The sequence below is a fragment of the Chinchilla lanigera genome, unplaced genomic scaffold (assembly GCF_000276665.1).
Source record: "Chinchilla lanigera isolate Chin_1 unplaced genomic scaffold, ChiLan1.0 scaffold00011, whole genome shotgun sequence".
Lineage (NCBI taxonomy): Eukaryota > Metazoa > Chordata > Mammalia > Rodentia > Chinchillidae > Chinchilla > Chinchilla lanigera.
The window spans coordinates 1,209,524-1,231,430 of record NW_004955412.1 but is presented as its reverse complement, the minus strand read 5'-3'; the positions used below and the strand labels follow the sequence as shown (position 1 = coordinate 1,231,430).

General features: G+C 36.4%; 1 protein-coding gene across 1 annotated transcript; it reads right to left on the bottom strand.

The window, feature by feature from the left end:
- Positions 1–18,519: 18,519 nt before the first annotated feature.
- Jrkl (JRK-like) lies at positions 18,520–21,907 on the bottom strand (the record flags this gene model as incomplete). Its single annotated transcript, XM_005377959.2, is given in 1 exon segment — positions 18,520–21,907. A coding segment is annotated over 1 exon segment (1,575 nt). The 3' UTR covers positions 18,520–20,068.

The following is a 21,907-nucleotide window of genomic DNA, read 5'->3' as shown; positions in this document are numbered from 1 at the left end:
AAAAGAAAAAGAAAAAAAGGAAGGGAAGGGAAGGGAAGGGAAGGGAAGGGAAGGGAAGGGAAGGGAAGGGAAGGGAAGTTAAGTTAAGTTTGATGGTTAGACAAGGGGTAAGGAGGAGTAATGGCCACGGACAGAAGTGGTTAGATTCTGGACACGCTGAGAAAGTAAGAGACGTTTCATCTACCAACCCAGTTCTGCCTTAGTTCTTGAGCCAAGGACAAAATGTCACATGAAGTCACTTATTTTCTGCCAGTCACATAAAGAGCACAGAAACACAAAAAGCCTGGGGTTGAATATAGAATATCTGACATTGGAACCTTCAAATATAACCACTTTGCAGACTTGAAATCTGGTGACTCAGGGACAAATGCCAGAGCTGATGGATCGAAGATGGACCAAGGCTAACCCCGAAGTGCAGCAAACTTAACTCTAAAGCAGAAACACCATAATAAAGCAGTCCCTAATGAGCTTCATTCTGAAACGAGTGAATCCCAGGGCACAAGGTAATTCTGTGCTGAAAGGACCCCTAACTGCAAATATGGCATTTTACTCACTTCTCCGTGTTGTTAAGCAGTGTATGGCCCACGACTTGACACTTTCTCAATGACTGGAGGCAACCTTAGGAACACTCACTGCTACCCTGTGACCCAGGAAGCAGGGCTGCTTGTGTTGGTCAGCTTTGGGGAAGATTCTGGGCTGCTTCTTTTTGAAAGAGGACATTGAAGCTAGAAATGAGAAACATAAATTAAGTATCTGGCTTCAGAAGATGGGAAGTATCGCTGCATTTCAGCCTGAGAGGATAAAGGAAGTTGATTTGGTGTACAGCGGGCTGCTGGGGCTGGGTTTGCACCTCCGAGGAGGAGTCTCAGTGATGAAGGAGCAGGGGCTGACAGAGGTACTGCTGGCTTATTCCTGGCATTCTCCCGGAGGGAGACAAAACCATTTGCAATGGTTTTTAAAAACACAAGGGACTTGCTCTCTTCATACGATATGCTTGTATGTTATACTTATAGGCTCCCAAACTTTCCCATTATAAATACTCAGTGATCATCATGCCTGTAAGCAGACTGCTGGCAAGAAAGAGAAACTGCATGCGTGTGATATTGTAGTGATCATCTTGCTGCAGGGAGGCCAGCAAGACTCATGTCTTGGTGGGAAAAGCCCTGAAGTGACCTCCACAGAGGCAGTGCCATTGCTTGGTGTTTGAGTTTGACAGCCTGAGCGACCAGTGAAAACTGGAATTTAAACAAGAGGGACTTAACTCCCTGTTAAAATAATTTCAAGACTTCCAAACTTCTGAATAGCTTCTCATTTTTGGTCAGGAATTATATTTTTAGATGGATTTTTAAGAAAATTCAATCATGGTGCATTTCACTGCTGTAGCAGCCACAATTCTGAGACATCTTATAAGATTCTTGCCCCTTAGGATATATAAACCTTTTCCCAGTTATTTAGTCAAACACTAATCAAGGTGCTATCATGCTGTAATAGATCTATATACTATTGATAGGCATAATTAATAAATATGGTGATATATTAATAGATAGGTAGAGTAATATATATTATATAATTAATATATGTTATGTAGTCTATAATATATAATCATATATATTAATTATATATAATTAAAATTCTAAACAGTGGGCATTAATCTCTGAGTAGATTGTTTTCAGTAGGACCAACTTCATTAGTCCCCAAAAGAGGCTGGTTTCCTCCTGGTGGAAGAGATTCAAAGCTTGAGAGTCCATTTGGAGAGAGATTCCCCGTTTCTCACTTGGAAGATGAAGAAGTCCAGAGCAAGAGTGTGGGTGGCAACTGGGAGCCAAGAGCAGTTTCCACCTGACAGGAAGTCAGTGGGACTTCAGTTCCACAACCACAGGAGCAGAATTCTTCCCACAGCCTGAGTGGCCTTGGATGTGGAAATTCCTCAGAACCTCCAGAAAGTAACACTGCACACCCAACACTCTGGTTTTACTGTGAGGCCCAGAGCAAAGAGAGCCACGCCATGACCGGGCTTCAGATCTACGAAGATGTGGACCGATACACAGGGTTTTCCCGAGTTTCTGATCATTTATTGTACAACGATTAAAAATTAATACAGTTGCTAAAAGTACACCTATGAAAATAAATCATGAGTCATATATTTAAATAAGATGATTAATTATCTGAAAGAATTTTTCCTCATTTGGGTACTTTCCTTCATTTTTATCATATATAAGAAGTTTATGTTAACCATTTTGGGGTTCTTAAAGCAAGCTCTGTTTTTCTTATGTTTTTTACTATGTGATGGTTACAGGAATTTTCACTGTAAAGTTTAGTCATGGCTTTAGGTGTCCCCTGAAGCCTCATGGACTCCATAGGTGGGGCTGGGGAGGTGACTGGATCACAGGAGTGTGACACACGTCAGGACATTGGCCCAGTGATGAGTTTATAGCTAAACGTGGTGCTGGGAAGTGAAGCTGGCGCCGAGGAGGCGGGTCCCTCAGACGTGCGCCGGAAGGGTCCGCCCAGCTCCCTTCCTCCCCTTTCATCGCTGTTTCCTGCTGCCATGTTATGCACAGCTTCTCTTCCGTCAGGCCCTTCCGCCATGCCGCCCTACCTTGGAGCCAAGAGACTACGGACTGAAACTTTCACAGACTGTGAGCCAAATAAACCTCGCCTCTCCGGTGAATCGGGGTTCAGGAAGAAAGCACCACCTGCCACGTCCTCCTTCTTCACTGAATTTCCCTCTTCTCTCTCTCCCTGGGCTCCAACTTTCACTTCCGATACTTCCTGGGTCCCAAGACCCATCTCCCTCCTTCTCTTCCTCGAATTGCCGTATTCCAGTGCCCAGGCACCAAATCTCAGAGCGGTTGTTGGCTGCTCACCACTGCACCATCTTCCCCAAAGTCCAAAATTTCAAAAATTCTATGAATAAAATTAAAGCAAAATAAAGGTAACATGAGTCCAAAATATTACTCTACACTGATATATTTGGGTTAGAGCAGTTTCTTTCTCAGACGTCCAACAGTGGAATCCCTGTGTGTGGAAAGGGAGCGGTGAGTCACGCCTGAGTCCTGTCTGTCCCCTCTGTGCTCTCAGCAGGCAGGTGGGTGTTAGTAAATGAGCCCCGCTCCGTGCTTCCCACTCGGCCTGTTCGGTCATTGACAAGTTGTTTGCTTTGGAGATGTATCCACTGCAGACAATTTTGTTTCTGTTTTCTTCTGCACATCCAGAGCTGCTGATAGCCTCAACTACCTTCACCACGTACAGGCTGGTGTGGTGCCCCCTTGCTCCAGAGGCCTCCACGTCCATGCACCCACAGACACGACAAACACCTAAGTGGAGGCATATCCCTAAACATTGGAAGGCGGAGGACACAAACAGATTGAGTTCTGCGTGGAAAGGGGAAGTCGGAGAAACAACCAATCAGGTGCCCCTGGGCCTAGCACTATCAGACCTAGTCCCCTCAGAAAACCATTTTTCCTGTTCCTTATCACAGAGGACGTTACTACTGGCCATAGTGCCTTCCGCAGCGGAAGCTCCCTGATGCATAAACTTCTCAGCAGGCCTATGACTGAGCTCTCTCCACGTGTATTTTGTAGATATCTTCCACCACTCACTATGGCAGAGCATGCCAAGAGGCCCTGAATTGTGATTATTCCATGATTTCTGACCCCCACGGTAGCTCTGTCCCAAACAATCAGCCCTTCTCAAGATGGCTTCTGGTTAGCGCCGTGTCAGAGGAGTCACTTTCAAACCAAATGCCCACAGTGGATTCACACCTTGCCATAACCATCGGTTTCTCTGGTGGCTTGAACATCTGACCCACTGTTTATCACCCTGTGACTGTGAGGCCTCTCTGGGCACATTACCCTGTGCTTGTGCAGTCAGGTCCTGTCTCCCACGCTCCCACCCCAGTCAAAGTATTACGCGCTACTTCACAGTTTTTTCTACATTGTTTTTCTGCTTCTCTATGCTTTATAGCTTTCCTGTCACCAGTTTCTTGATTCCTTGAGCTCTTTGTCTTTCTCTTTCCTTTGTTGGGACAACTCTTCTTACAGAATCATGTGAAGAATACTTCTATTCTGCCATCTTCTATCTGTATCCCTTATTTGTACTTTTAAAAGCTAACCCATTCTTATGTAAGCCACTGTTTCCTGATTGGGGATTCTGCTTCTATATAAAATTTATAAGTATAACTTGATGTGTTCTAAATTTTCTAATTTTGTTGACCTATCATTCACTCTGCCAACAGACAATTTTAAATTGTATAACTCATCTTTACCCTTTTTTTTTCTCTCATAGTAAAAGGCTTAGTTCTTCTCTAATATTTAGTTATAAAAATTAATTTTAAAGCCACTTTGGAAAATTTGGATTTTATGAGTTATATTTTATTTGTATCTTAATCTGAAAAGAATTTACATTTTTACAGTATTGACTTTACACCAAAGAACACACAATTACGATTCTTTTATGTTCATCTGCCATTTTGCAGTTTTCTTCCAGAAAGACTTGAAAATTTGTCAGACTTATTACTAAATATTTTCTGACTAGATTTTTTAAAAAATGAGTCAAGGCCTTGGTCATCCTTTTTTAATATTGACATATGATCATATGTGATTTTTTTTAAGGATCTGAATCCTCAGGTAGCAAAACAAAGTAATACTGTATATCAAATTACTAAATACTTAATAGTACAGTGTTATTTTCTTCCATGCTTTCTAATTTCATCTTATCTTTGTATTTTGAAAAATATTTAAAATATAAATGAGGTACCTATACAATAAAGGCATTAAACCTCCTATACATTTCATTCATAATATTAGTATATTATAAGTAGTTTTAACCACTTAAATTCACTATGATTTTGCTGTTATGATGAGTCAACCTAACTAAAATATCAGGGTCTTAAATTATTTTTCCCATAACTATCAGTTGTATCCTCCATGGTACCTACCATAGTATTATCAGATAAAATAAAAGACTGATGCAGAACAGAGAAGAGCTGCAAAATTTGACAGGGCATTTCATAATAATTTATGCATTGTCTTTTTTAAAAATGTGTTTCTTATATTTATTTATACTCTCAATTAGACTATAACCATCTGTTGGCTAAGGGCTCAGATTCAGATTGTCTATTTTTATGTTCCCAGTTACGGTTTTGAAACATCAGGACCAATTATTGACAAACTCAGAACTTACTAAAAGTAAATCTTCAAAGTCTAATAACATAGAATACAAAACGTATTTCCATTCCTAAACAAAAATTTTTAGAGCAAAAACATAACTCATAACACTGATTTAATCTATTCCACATTCCAGATAGCAAAAAAGGTCTTAAATACTAAGAAATTAAACACTGTTTTTGGTGATAGCAGTGGTCACTTTTTTATTGTAAAGTACAAGAAAATAACAAGGCAGTTTTTCCTTTAAGAAATTAAAACTGTAGGCACTAAATTTAAGAAAAGACAGGTACAAATGTAGATTTTAATCACTTGGCTCTTGCTCTGAGCCTAGGAAGGTTGAGGTAAATGTTAAACAATCAAATGTTAATCACACTTGCTACTAACTAATGAAACTCTTCCATTAAGATAGTTTAATTTGTTAAAATTTTATTGAGTTAAAAATTTGTAAATTCAATTCTGTGTGATTGTTTTCCCATGTTCCACAATCATTACATGTATTTTTACCCAAAAATATATAAAATCAAAATACTTTACAAAGCAGAGTCAATATTCTGAAACACCACAAGATGGGGATGTTATTCCATTTGAAATGCTTTTTTCAGTATTTACAAACATTTCAGAAACCTTATTTTGAGCTTTGTCAAAAATTAAGATTCCAAGATCATCTGTGCTTCCAAATGAAGAATCACAATCATCTACAAAACAAAATTATAACAAAGATATTCACCTTAATGTATGTCAGTGTATGAGTTATATCTTTGTCTTTCTGCAGGGTGTATTTGTCTTTTGTATAAAGCTCCATGGCACATGCACATCGTGTGTGTGTGTGTGTGTGTGTGTGTGTGTGTGTGTGTCTGCATGTGCATGCGTGTATGTGATTTATTAACTTTCTCACTGTAACTCTGTATGTATACCTCCAATGTAGTGATTCTGCGTGTCACCATCATTGCTTGTCCTATTAAACTTTTTCTAGTTCATAACTAATATTATCAAATGACTGTATGTCCACATTACTTTGTCTTACATTCACAGTGCTATAACATTTGTTTTTCTTTTTTTGTTTTTCTGTTTTCTATTTTGGTTCCTATTCTTCCTTATTCCTTCCATTTTTTCATTTAAACAAGATCGTAATATAGAAAAGATAACTGGTAGTCCACAGTTATGCTCAAAAAAGATTTTTTATACTTCTCCATCTATTTTCTCTATAACATTCACTAAAAGTTTGATTTTTAAAAATTAGCTGTTACTATGGAACTTAATAAGGAAAACATTTTGTTTTCTATGTTCCCTGTGAAGGATGGGGAAGGTATTTATTTCTATTCTTCTGAATCCCTTATAAGTTCTTTGTCCATTTGTTTTATATGTTTTATGTGTTTTCCTTACATAAGTAGAAGAAAAACTCTCCTTTTGACTCATTCCATTGGTTAAAAATAACTGCAAGGGAACTTAAATTGGTTTTTCTTTGCAATTTTTTAAATATAAGAAGCCTGGGTACCCTTTAATCAAATTTTATGTTTTTATCTAACATGGAATTAAACTGCCTAATTTCACTATCCATTTATGAAATAATGAAATATTTTCTTTTTAAAAGCCAGTTTTGTCTCCTTACTCCCACATTATACTAGAAATCCTTCTTAAAGAGTGGCAAAGAAAAGGATACAAACTGAATGGGAAGAAATAAAACCCTTTGTTCATGAATGACAATTCTTTAGATAAAAACTTTAAAGAATCAATAAAAAATAACTATTGGAACTAATAAGTGATTATAGAAGACTGCATGATAGAAAATTAACATGTAAAAGTTACTTTCATATACACCAGCAGTGAGCATTGGAATTTAAATTTACAAACCCAACACCATTTCCATTATCATCAAGAGAGAAAAGAAATCCTTAAAAATACACTAGGCAGTCGGGGTACACTGTAGTAGTACAGCACTGGCCTAACATGTAAGGCCTCAAGTTCGACTCTCAGTACCACAAAAATAAAATAAAAATAAAAAAATCAAACAAAATATGTACAAATATATATCAGAAAAACAACAAAACTCTAATGAAAGAAATGAAACATCTAAATAAAGAGAAATGTTCCACATTCATGATAGGAAAACAGTATTTTCACGATGTCAGTTCTTCCCAACATAATCTCTACTGTCAAGAAAATCTCAATCAAGATCCCACCAACTTATTTCCTAAATATGGATGAACTTATTCTAAAATTTGTATGAAAAGAACAGAGACCCAAAATAGCAAGCAGTACTAAAACAGAAGCATGAAGTCTGAGAACTGACAGCTGTGGTTTTCAGATTTATTATAAAGCTATAGTAATCAAAATAGTATGGTACTGACAAAAGAATAGGCAAATATATCAATTTTAAAAAATAAGCTAGAAATGTAGACAATCTCTGCCAAATGAGCAAAGGCAAGTCAATTTAGAAAGTAGGATATTTTTAACAAATGGTGCTGAAGCAACTGCACAATCATATGCCAAAAAAAGGATAGATACTCATTTTAGATCCTTCATAAAAATTAAAGAGTCTTACAGACATAAGTGTAAAATTAGGAAACTACTGGAAAATCTAGATGAAATTGGGTTTCATAATGATGTTTGAGATAAAACACCGAAAATGCAAGCTGTGAAAAAGAATGAAACAAATCACAGATTGGGAGAAAATATGGGCAAACCACTTACCTGATAAAGGACTATTATCCAAACTACACCAAGAGCCCTTAAAACCCAATAATAAAGTAAATAACTCAATTTAAAAGTGGGCAAAAGGACTAGGGATATAGCTCAGTGTAGAGCACTTGCCTAACACGTATAGGCCTGGATATGAACACAAAATAGCAAAAGATTTGAACACAAAACTCACCAAAGCAGATAAACAAATGGCAAATAAACATAAGAAAAGATGCTCAATATCAAATATCATTAAGGAATAGCAAATGAAAATAACTAATGACTTACTACCACATCATTAATTGCATTCATTTCTTGTTTTTATCTACAACCAATATACTATATGAATTATGTGACAGTCTGCTATTCTTCTTGGTTTCCACTGAACAAAAAGATAAACTTCATCTATAAATTCTTTAATTAACCTTGCCTAACTAAAACTAACAGGAACCAGAAGTGGCAAACCTGCTAGTATATTAATTAGAAACTCAAAAAAAAATGAAAATCTATTGTCATTGCTTCTTCCAAAAGCCCTGGCTATAGTTGCATGAGGCCTTTGGGGGCCATCGATACATAACATGATGGTTATGTATTGTACCCTCACCTTAGTGGTAATCAATTTAGCACTGTATGCTCTCATTAGGTGAGTTCAAATAAATATTATATAGACTATACTGACTTTATTAAAATTATATAAGTTAGTACATGTCAGTTGTAAAACTATTGATAGAATGAAGATGGTTCAAACAAGTTTAAAACACTACTGCAAATCTCAGCTGGCTTAGATTGTTGGATATACTGACTTGGCAAAATGGAAAGTGGTCTTACTTGGAAAGAGAGTTGAGACTTATCAAAATTTAAAATTGAGATAGAGTCCACCCTGCAATAAGATGAACCAAGGGGTGGGGAGATCAACCAGGGATGATGATGCAGCCAGCCAGAATATCAAAATCGAGGAGCTAGATAAAATTCTAAGTAATACTTTCATTTTAACAGGAACATAAAAAGGAGTCTATAAATCAGAAGGTAGGGCCAGATTAGAGTTGCTCAAGTGTTTATGAACTTCCAACCTAACATCCATTTCACTACAATCACTTCCCTTTGTCACATCTCAAAACGGAAAGACCATAAGCAAAATGAGAATCGGTGTGGCGCGTATACAGCTCCTGCTATCTAGAAAGTTCGAATGACGTACATTTAAGAACACTAAACTGAAACTAAGCAAACATATGGTCTTTCCTTTTGCATCACCATCTTTTTTTGCAGTACAGTCAGTGAGTCTTTTTAACTGGCTAGGGGAGGAAATGATTGATCTGTTGTCCTAAATGCAGAAGTAGCCACCAAATTCTATAAAATTCAGTATAAAAACTGACTGAAAGAGAAGCATGTAATTGGTCTTAACTTTGTTGAGTGACTTTTATTGGATTCTCTTTTTTATATTTTATAACGAGGTATATTTAATAGCAAAATGTAACTCTTCAAAACCAGATAAATAAAATGCTTCTATTCCAGCAGTCACCTAAGGGTACAAGTTAGGTTCCTAATGGTTAAAATGGTGCCTGACATGTAGTCGGTACCAAGTTAACACACACTGTAGGGAGGAAGGGAAGTTTGTGAAAGTATTTTTATTGTTCTTTCATAATTCGATCAATGTGCCCCATAACCCTTCAGAATGAAGGTATCATGGGTCTCTAAGTTGAAAAGGGTAAGTCCTAAAACCAACCCTATGACTGAACCTCTTCTCTAACAGTCTAGCAAGTTTACTATTTAATGAATCTTAAGCTCTACAAGTGACAGAGAACTCTGTACTTCTAGAGGAAGCACATTTGATCAGTAAATACTGTTACCAAGTTAATTCTCCTACTGAGTCACCAACTAATTCCCTGTTCAGTGGATCATAGGGAAATAAGCCAATAAAAGATAACTTACGTGTTACTATGGGCTAAGAGCAACATCTAGCTATCAACTGCTAAACTCCAAGTACTGAGAATAGTGTCGAACATATGGAAACCTTCTGCAAATACACACTAAATGTTAAATCATTAATGTCCACTACATTAATATTAAATTATTCATAAGCTTTCTTAAGCACTGGCACCCACAAGCTAATTTCTTCTTCAGACTACCCATTTATATAGGAGGGCAAATTTTATGAAAAGACAGCATCAGTCATTTTAAATGAACTTTATTTTTGTTGGAAGGAAGTTTTCAGTCATTCATATTTGGATTTTTTAGTTTGGTACGTGTGTGCTATCAAGTGCTACAGATTAGTAAAAGGTATCATAATAAATAGAAAATAAATGTTCTGGGCACCTTTTATTTTGAAGCATTTTATATATGATGCTTTTAAAAACTGTTATATAATCTGCATATTGTCACAAACTAACAAGAAATCTGTTGAGTCCTTGACAATTAGCTTCCTCTTTAGAATATATGCAGGGTTTTTTGTCAACACTAATCAGGTTTAGCCTGATCCCAAATATTTTAGCAAGCAAGGATGATGACCAATATGAAGACAATAGTATGTAATACAACAACCATTGTTAATTTTTATCACCTTGTATGAAATTCTGTGTTGTTTTTGTTTTTAAATAAATGTTGTTTCATTTATGTCTCTGTTTGTTAATTTGTTTTGGTTCTTTTCTCTTTAAAAATAAAATTAAGAAAAGATAATTTTGTCCTGCTATAATGGTATTAATATTAAAGCACTACGATTGTAAAAATACAGACACTTAAAAAGAGTTCATCTTTGCAATTCAAGTAAACATGTTGGGTGAGACTATGAAAATTCATTTGGATCTGAAATGTCCCTCGAAAGCGTGTGTGTTGGAGGTTTGCTCCCCAATGCAACAGTACTTAGAGGGAGGGCTTTTGGGAGGTGATTGGATCATGAGGACTCTAACCCTTTCAGTGGATGAATCCACTGACAGATTCACCATTTAACGGGCTGCTGGAAGTGGTGAAAATTTTAGAACGTAGGGCTCAGTTGAGGGAAGACGGTAACCAGGAGTGTTCTCTCTTCTCTATCTTCTTCTTGGCCACCATGAAGAGGTTGCTCTACCACATGTTTTTCACCATGATGTTCTGCCTCATCACATGCCCAGAAACAACAGAACCAAGTGACCATGGACCAAAACCTCTGATACCAGTGAGCTACATCCCCAGCCCATGAGTTTTTTGTTGTTGCTTTTTTAGGTAAATCACTTCTAGGTGATATAAAATGGGATATATGTCTAAATGTTTGGAATGTGCGTCAGTAAAAGAGTATTACAATGTACTTACAGAAATAAATGAATATTCTTACTATACACTATACTCCAACCTCAAAATAATTACAACATTTAGAATCTAATGTTTAGATACTAGAAATGCATTAAAAATAGTAAGTCTGGCTGAGAACCTCTATTTGTCACCTCACTGATCACTGTTTACTACAGGAATCTGTGAGTACAGGTCATACAAAATACAGACTTGCTTTCATGATCAAGTTCATGATCATCCACATAAATCTGCAAGAAAAAATAGGGCAATTATATCTTTAAATTTTAGTTATGGAGTAAATGCTTGTAGGTAAATATTTTAAATGAGTGAACGAATGGCAAAATTACATAGTCATATCAAATGAAGTAACAAAGTACTTGAATTAAAAAATTAATCATTATCAGAGATTTACTGTCTATATATAAAATTTTCCCTATTAAGAAACAAAGGCTATTCTACTAATTAGGGCACAATATAGCTTAGAAAATTAATTTGTGGATGACTGATTTTTCCATATTCATCTAGTTTTGTGTTAAAATACCTGAATAGGTATTTTAACTGGTCATATGTGCTTAAATGAAAACACAAAACAGTGATGCTTACTTGTGTGATTAAATGCAGCACCTTTTTTCCCGGTATCATGCACCTAGCACACATTTCTTCAATAAACATTTTTCTTTAACAATTCCTTGCTCCATATGTCAACTTAAAATTCCAAACAGATCCACTTAGGATTTTTCCTTGTCATCTTCATAATGTATGAAAATATAAAGATTAAATGGCAAAAGACAGAGAGCCGGAGCAAAGTGCATAGATCATAGGAAGGTTGGTAAGATGGAGAGACATTTTCATAAAAAATTGAAATAGAAGAGCTATTTGGCTGCTTAATATCCTTTCCTCACAATATCAGACTGATATCAAATACTAATTATCTCTATATCAGTGAAAAAGTAGATTCACTGCTACCCCATGTCAGGGAAAACTGAACCCACACAACTGCTCTTGGTCACCTTAAAACCACTCTAATATGATACTATTTTTAAAATAAGTTTTTAAAAATCTATCATTATGTCATACAATTATTTTAATTTCCATTATTCAGAAAGCGATAATTTAATTTTCTTAATCATCTTTACTAGCCCTATTTTTAAAGATTCAGAGAAACTGTGACTCACCCAAGATCACACAGCTAGAACTTCTGATAATAAGATGGTAGTAAAACAAAAACAAAAGAGGTGAAAAGAGCAGATGCTTTATGTTACATCACAGATATGAATAATAGGAAAATATATACTTTTTAAAGAAGAAAATGTTGCCATCCTCAAAACAGGTAGGTTCAATCCTAGAAGACCATAAACCATAGAAAATTATGTTCCACAAACGGAAATGATGAAAGAAAAAGCTTTCATCAACAGGTCTACTGAAAAGATTCAAGCACACACTCCCATCTTCCAAGATCAGCATAAGAAAAAAGATGTCTAACTTCAGGAAGAAGCAGAACTTGGGACAATTATTAGAATGCTCCTTATACTGTTTCCAGTAAAACGTGAGGAGAAATACGGAGCACACAAGTTCAAAAGACCAGACTCTTAAGTTTCCCATCTACTACGATATAATAGTCATTCTTACTTTAATTACCAAGGCCCAAATCAATCTTACATGTTTCTATACTTCTCAGATATAGTATACAATAGAGACCACAGTCTTTCAGGCAATCTCAACTGCAGGAAAGAGGACACAATGAAGTATTACCAGATGCTGGAGCACCAAGACCATGAAAGACAAAATTCAGTAAGGGTAGTGGACGGAGACAGCAGAAAATTCAAAAACAAACTGTTAAATAAGTAAAATAATGAAATAAAGGAAGATTATTGTACACAGGAAAGAACAGGTACTTATGAAAAAGTTTAGAAACATTTCCAAATGAAAACCAGTAAAACTGGTCGTCAAATATAGGCTTTCTTCCTCCAGCTCCATGTTCTTTCCAGGTATGAGTTGCCCTCTCTCCTACACAATATATGTGCTTATTTGGTTACTATCTTAGTCCTTTTGTGCTGCTACTAAAGAATACCTAAGGTTTATTAATTTATAAAAAACAGAAATTTACTTCCTCACAGCTCTGGAAGCTGGGAAGTCCAAGATTAATGTGCTAGCATCTGACAAGGGCCCTACCACTGTGTCACTGTGAGGCACAAAGGTGGAAGAATGTCCATTCTTGAAAGCCATTTTTATTTTCACATTAATCTGTTCGTAGGAGTGGAGATGTCACAGCCTAATCACGTTAAAGACCTCTTTATATTGCAATTATATTTGAACACAAATTTTAGAGGGGGCATTCAAACTACAGCGTGTATTTAACTAATGACTTTGACTATAGTCTTATTTCATCTTTCATCAAAGGAAACCATTATTTTTTGCCTCACATCTTCTACAGTGGTTGTCTTACAAACTGTAATCGTATCATACTCAACTGTAGCTACATTATTTAAGATACTCAGCAACTTTTAAAAAAATATATTCATCCCAGACTGAATAAATCAGATCCTCTGGAAGCAAGACTCATGTACTGATACTATTTTTAAAAGATCCTTGGGTGAGAATAATGACCCTAAATCCATTTTTTTGTTCTTGTTTCAGAAAGGACTAATTATTACTCATCAATATGTGTGCCGTCCCCCTCCATTTTAGAAAGTTGTCATGGATAGCAACTTCCACCATTCGAACACAGTCTCAATCTTATATATAGGCCAGGTAAATAGTTCTTGCCAAAAATACAAGGAACAGCTTCTGAGAGAAAGAATTTTAAAAACAAGTATTTTTATTTTCTCTTTCCTATTTGATAAATGGATGCAGGAGACTCTGAAGGTCTGGTGGACTCAAAAATCACCAGATGGAACAAGCTTGGGTTTAAAAATCATTTAAAGAAAATTCAATTGGTTTTAAATTTGAAGAATTTAAATTTGGCTAAGTCTGATATAATATTGCTAAGAAAAAAAAATAAACTGTTGTTAAGCTTCTAAAATCTGGCTGGTAGTTTCAATAGTTAGTCACCCAAATCGTGAGGGTAATACATATGGTGAAGTGGGGTGCCACTGTGATAAAAACCCAATATATAGTATCAGTGAGCAGAAAATAGGCATTAAGGAAGTAACTACCTGATATAGTGAAGAAGTGGAATAGCAGTAAAATATTTCATATGTATTATTTTCTAACTTGAAGTTCTAAAGTAAACATTCTCATGTAGAGAATATTTAGACTCACGGATGGTATTTGCCAGTGTTTGGAGACACTGTGTGTTGTTAGAATTGGCACAAGGAAGAGGCTGCAGTATACAGTAAAGCCTCAAAAAAGGAGTTATTTTAACAATAATGCTGAGGTTAAGTAGCTCAGCTCTCGGGGAGTGGCTGAGAAGAGGCAGAAAAGTAATGTTCCTTGCTGAGTTTAGCAATTACACACACACACACAAAATAGGTAAGAGCAGAGATTAGTCAGCTAAGAGGAGAAATATGGGATTCTGCTTGTTTAAAAAATAAACCCACTTGACTGTAAACAGTAAGAAATTATAAGTCTGAAAACACAGACTTAGAGATTTATCCCCACAGCTAAGATTAAAGGTTTTATTTCTCCAACTGAATTTATCTTTTGGATATTAAGCTAGTATGTATAAAAATACTTTGAGAACCGTAATAGGTCATAAAAATAGTATCTTTCAAGGCAAATTCAGTTATCACCTTCACTTCTTACATCAAAATTATACTTCAACCACATCACTATTAGTAAGCCTTTTATTCACACTCCTTCAGCACATAACTTATTTCGTCAGTTTTATGTATGAGTCTGTCACTTTCCACTGTAAACCTCTTTGTCTGTTGGCTTGGGGGCCGCCTAGTAAGGCACATTCTGAGTGTACATGTCTAGGTGGGTCATGCAGGCACAACCTTGATGTGTACTTCTACTAGTCCCTTTCTCTTTGGCTCACATTTCCAATCCACTCTACTTCACGGCCTCTTTTAATTTAAGCAGCTTTGCTCCACCACATCCTTCCACCGTGTTTCTACATGGAAGCGACCCACCATGAATGCAATCTTCTGCAACCCTGAGCCAAATAAACCACTTCTTTCTTTAAATGGTAAGTGTCAGGTATTTGGTCCTAGCAACAGAAAATACAACCAATATATTCTTGAATACAGACAGTCTTAGCCAGGTACATCATACACAGCATAGAACAGTGATGACAGACGTTTTAGAGCTGTCAGTGAAAACAAACAGCCCACTGTGGCACGCGTGCCATAGGTTTGCCACCACTGGCCTAGAGCAACCCTTAAACACAGTACACAACTGTTAAGAACATATTGTTCTGCATGTCCTTGATCTCTAGACGCTCAAAGTGAGACACAATCACAAAACAGATCACCGTGTAATATAATTCTTACAAAATCTGAGGATCTAGAGACATTTTCACATGAAGTATTAATAAGCAAACTGCTAATCTTTGTTTTTCCATCCTCAAATTCTAATTGCAAGACATTGTAGGAGTAGGTACCATGTAAAGTTGTCACTGTCTTAAATAAGAAAAATAGGTAGGAGTACATGTCTAAGGTGAGTAGTTGATCTTAAAGAGTTTGAATGGTTTTCTTTAAAGGTTAAAGGTTGCAACATAAACTAAATTGTGGTAGTTAAGTAGCAACAAGAGTAGAAAAGGAGGAAGGGAGGAAGGAAGGAAGGAAGGAAGGAAGGAAGGAAGGAAGGAAGGAAGGAAGGAAGAGGAAGAAAGGAAGAAAGGAAGAAAGAAAGAAACAAACAAAAAGCTAAACCACTGTTACTGCTTGTGGGAAAGAATGGTCAGAGGTAAGGGTATTTGTATACCTCAGGAAAGCCTAAACAGGAAAGAGATGATATAGATGAAAAAGTAGTTTCTATCTACTTTACAAGGTAGCTTAGATTCATTTTGGTATTTAGTTAAATAATTATTTGAACTTAGCTCGTCTAAGGAGTAACTGAAATTAGGAGGATGCTGACAGTTTGGGATGGATGGGAAACAAAGTAACTGTAATTTCTCTTTCAGACTTAAATTCTCTTTCCCATTAATGACATAAATCTGGGCTTCTGAAGACAAATGAAGGGAGCACATGCTGGTAAGGAAAATGAAGTCACCAAGGAGCTGCAAGAAAACAAGAACACGAAACTTAAAATGCAAAGATACACAGAAGCTTGTACAGGAACGAATAAACATCTGGTTTCCTTACACAGTTTGCATTATGTTGGCTATTTTCTGTGAGCTTATAAGTATGTAGATGGTTTAGCCACCCCCCCTTTTCTTTCAAATATGTGTTGCTTTTCTCCCTTGATTTCAAGATTCTCAGAGTCAGGAACCTCTCTTGCCTATTGCTTATTTTCCTAAGCTTACCAAAATCTTAGGTATATGAAAAAACTCAATGAAATTTGGACTGACTGAATTTAAGCACAACACAGAATTCAACTTCTCTCAACACCTTTCTCCCAGCTTTCCACCAAAACTCAATTCTCTCAGAAAAAAAAGCAACTCTGATTTCTCCTATCAACTGCAGGTAGGCCCGGGGATACGGCTCAGCAGCACAGCGTCTGCCTAGGAAGCACAAGGTCCTGAGTTCCACTCCCAGTACCAAAAAAAACAAAAAAAAAACCACAACCTGCAAGTAAATCTGGTCTCATAGAATTCTTGGCTACTAAAAGTATATGAAACATTGCAATGTACAGTTGACTTTCTAAAAGTATTGTCAAGACATATCAGTGAAAGACACCTGACAAAACTGGTGAAAGAACAAGAGCCTATGGCTAACGTTTTACTGGAAAAAAAGCCAAACACTACCTTCATCGAGGCATTGACAGAATGGGAACTGAGAACTAAAGATTTATGACTTTGAAAGCAGACAGCATCCAAACAGCTTTCATTGTTAGCTGCTAGTGATCAAGCACATTTAACCTGGTAATGACTCAGCATTACATAGATGAGAAAAGGTAAAAGCAGAAATTACAGAGCATGTCTAGGGCTACACAGCAAAAACTGTAAATGGGGTTAGGATGTTGAAATGCCCATTAATAAGTACACCTCACTACAGACTACTTTACCATTAACTTTTTCTTTTTCCTCTAACCAATCCCTCTTCTATTGGAATTTAATCTTCACTGTTTTCCCCATACTGTCCCATTTGAGGCTTGTTACTCCTTGCATCTCTCAATCTCTGGATCTGATCACATTTGTATTCATGTGGTTTTAGTAGCAGTGCTTTCTGATCTTTAGCCTGGCAAGTCTCCCTTCCTAGTACTGCACTATACCCAACATTTTCTTCAACACTACCTTGTGAACTTGAGAAAAATCTTTACATGAATTTATTTTCCCAATACTGGGTTTAAAACTGTTGAAGTGAGAAAGGATTCTCACTGAGCGCTGCTAACTAGAAGTCAGAAAACAGATGATACAAGTTTCAAATTCCATTAAGTGGTTGATGAAAAAAAAGGAAAGGTAATAAAAATAGGGTACAATGGTGCATACCTGTGGCTATCTTGCTAGTTCAAGGCCAACTTGGGCAATTTAGCAAGACCAGACATATATAAATAAATGCATGTACACATGAGTGAGTGAATGAGTGTAAATAAAGCTGGGTATATAGGTCAGTGGTAAAGCACTTGCCTAACATCCACAATACTATGGGTCTAATCCCAGTACCAAAAGGAAAAAAAAAAGAAAATAGAAACACTGTAGAGTAGGGAAAGAAGACTAAGGCCTCAAAAATATAAAAGAAAAAAATATACATAAAGGAAAAAGCAACAGCTGTCACAGATGGACTGAGACAACTAAATTCAGAAACTGTGGCAAGTGGTGGATGCATATGGCAAAAAATAAATGCTAAGGACTGGAAAAGGATAAGAGGTTAACAGTATGGATAACAGAAACACAGGCTCTACAGTCAAATACTACCTGGACTTAAATTCACACTTGTAGCCAAGTGATCTACAGCAATGAAGAATATACGACGAGCATTAGTATTTTCATCTGATTTATAATAAGAGGATTAAACGATATAAGTAGACTGCTTAGAACATGAAACAGCAATCAGTAATGGAACTCAGGACCTTGTGCTTGCTAGGCAGCTTTTATAATTAAGGAAAGAACAACCCAAAAAAGAATGTTAACCTACCAGTTGAGATTTCAAAGATCAAACCCTGGTAAACCAAAGAGCAGACTCTCAAGCTAGAGAAAGTTACAAGATTCACAATCAAATTCACAAACAGTGAACAATTTACTAGGTATTAACATTTAAAACTACACAGTTTAACCTTACTGGTTAAACTGGCAATGATACATCTCTATTTCACCAAAAAAATGAACTGCAAAAACAGTGAACAAATCCAAACGAAAGTTTCAAGAAGCTTTTTAGTACTTAACTTTCATTCAGAAAAATTATCATATACAATAGCAGACTTTATTATCTGACTCAGTATGTATGCTCATTTCTTATACTTTTCCTAACCACAGAGGTAATTCATTTAATGAACACAAGTTTTACACATTTTCATCACAAATCTTTTGAAAAATCAGTGTGCATACACACACGTACATAATATGTTATACATAGTGAAGATAACAGAAATTATGGAAAACTGAAAACCTTTTAAAGTTTAAAAATTTGGAGAAAGGCACTAAGTAGTTCATCAAAAATGTTTCAAAAATGAGAATCATTCTAATTTTTATGATTTTAAAAATTTTGGACTATAACAATATGGGAATGTTTTGATTTGACATTACAAATTAATTTTAATACATGCAAAGGGTTTTCAAAATGTTGAACAGTTTATTAAAATTTATCAAAATTCTGACCTATATTAAATTTCAGAAGAAATAATCCCTTTACAATTATCAAAACAATATCAAAATTATCAAAACAATAAACAATGAAATTCCTAGCTGGCACTTTCATAGTTACTTCTGCTTTTCATAAAAACAGATACAAACATGATTTCTTTTAAATATTAAAAATTTTATTCTTCTCTTCATATCAAATAAGAGCCAGGTATGACAAAATTTTTAAGTCATAGGTAATATTTCTAAATATTCAGTAAATAAACAAATCTTACTTTTAAATTCCCAAGATATTGTTCACCAAGTATAATGTGGGAGCTCAGATCATTACATGAAGCATTAAGAAATATGTACTATAATTACATAAATAGTAAATGTACACTATTACCCAATTCATAATAAAACAACAAATTAAAACAAGTATATTTATTCTCTGTATAAATAACCAAGTTTCCAAAAATTTTAACTGCATTTCCTACAATGAATTAATCAGAATACCTCTCTTGTGTATCAACTTTTCAAGTTTCTCATTCAGCAGTAACTTTCTATATTTATTTCATTTCCAGTAAAATCTCCCCTTCTTGCCATCCACACAAAGGTAAAACAGAATTTGTAAGTTATTTTTATCATTAGTAGATCATTATTTCCCCACTATTATTAAACTTCATTTTAAAATTATAGATCATCCTGAAACCTAACAATTTAGATCTTTCTCATCCTGTCAATCTATATATATACAGAAAACAACTATTTATATAGCCTAAGATTACTGTGGCAACCCTCAAAATTCAAGCAAAAGATTTTAGGAAAGTGCTTAAATTCTGTTCACTGTTATTTCTTACTTTTGCTAGAGAACTTGGGGAATGCCACCGGTTTTGAAGAGATGACTGTAGATGTACACACCTGAATTACACATTGGTATGGATACAGAAACAGGTTCTGAACAAAGGGACAAGACAGACAATGGAAACATAGAGTTTCCAAGCTATGACAGACACATTTTTTTAAAATCTGTAACTCACAGGACTGTGTCTGTGAATTGAGAAAACAAATAAAATTAAAACATATTGCAAAGACGATAAGCATGAATTGCCAAAACAGTGATTAAATTAAAATGCCATTATTGACTTGAGTTTGTCAGCTTTTGTTTATTTCTGATGGTGGCTCTAAGTTTGCGTATTACCAGTCTATCAGGTAGAATCATATCACCTTGTTGTTCTAGATAATCCAACAAATTTTCAGTCCACTGGAGAGCAGCTGCATGATTTATATGTTTCTCCGGAATTAGTTCTATTTCCTCCTCTTCATTTTCACTAGACTCATCTGTCTGACCTTGTGCTCTTCTGATGATTTCACTGTCAGTTAATACTTCATAACCCGGTTCAGTACTGTCTACTTCAAGCCATTTCTCAATGTTTTCAGTAGTAACATTTTCCAGTCCTTTGGTATGTTGTAAAATGGTGGCCACAGTAGCCACAGAAATATCTTCATCATCAAAGTCCATGCTTTCTTTCTCCTCTATGGTAGGAAGAATCTGCTTCCAAGCCCTGCTAATAGTAATTGGTTTTACTAAGTTCCACGCCATTGCTATTTCATAAAGTGCATCCAGCAGAGTTAGCTTCTTCCAGAATGACTTTAAGTCATTACCTTCTTCCAAGTTTTTCTGGAGAAGACCTGCACGATAGTTTCTCTTCATTGTTGCTATGACTCCCTGATCCAAGGGCTGAATCAAAGAAGCCACATTAGGTGGCAAATATTTAGCAAATATCTGACCATCATCTGAACGAAGGACATTTTCATTTGGATGTGTTGGTGAATTATCCAACAAAAGCACAGCTTTTTCTTGCAAACCTTTGGATCTTAAGTACTCTCGAACCTGTGGCACAAAGATCTTATCAAACCACTGTCTGAAAATAGAAAGATCCATCCACGCACCTTTCTGGCTGAAATAAGAGACTGGCAGGTTTAAAGTGTCAGTTGACTTGAAGGAGCGAGGTTTCTTTGCTTTGCCCACAATACAAAGTTTAAGCTTGTGCGAACCTGTTGCATTGGCACAACACATGATAGTAACTCTTTCTTCAACAGACTTGTGCCCAGGAATAGTACATTTACCTTTCATTACTGAAGTCCTGGAAGGCAGACACTTCCAAAACAGTCCAGTTTCATCTGCATTGTAGATCTGTTCAGGCTCCAAGTTCTCTTGTTCAATAAAATCTCGAAAGTTGTTACAAAAATCTTCCACAGCAGTCTCATCTCCATTCAACCTTTCATTTCTAATGTTAATCTCTCTAATGCTGTGTCGCTGCTTAAATCGAGTTAACCAACCAGCTGAGGGGTTAAAATCACCATCCATCCCCAAAGCGTAAAAGAAGAACTCTGCCCTTTTTGCACAAATTGGTCCAGACACGGGATTCCCTTTTGCTCTCTGCTGATTAAACCATTCCAGCATTGCTTTATCCAGTTCCTCATACATGGATGGTTTCATAGACTTCCTCTTGGCCAGAAGACTTGTCGAATCAGAGCTGCTTGCGTAAGTTATAATCTTTTCTTTATTTTTCCTAATATCCCGAACCGTTGTTTCCCCGATTCCATAAATCACAGCCAGCTGTTTGGAAGAACCTCCATCTTCCAGCTTCTTTATTATATCAAGCTTATCTTTAATAGTCAACACCACACGCTTCCGCTTCCCTGACATAGCGAGGTCCCGGGACTGCCCTCGCCCTGGCACTCAGTAATCCACAAAGTCCTCCCGCGTCTTAACACAGTCCTCCGAGCTTCACAGCATCCGGCCGGCCCGGCCGGCGAAGGGGCTGCGGAGGAGGGGAAGGAGGCCTGAGGGAGCCGGCCTTTAACCGCGCGGGGCGGCGGGGGAGGCCCCAAGTCACCGCGGACAGCCTGGGCTACGGACATGTGCTTTACCGCCCGGGGCCGCGAAGGGCGCGCGGGAAGGCCGTCACGC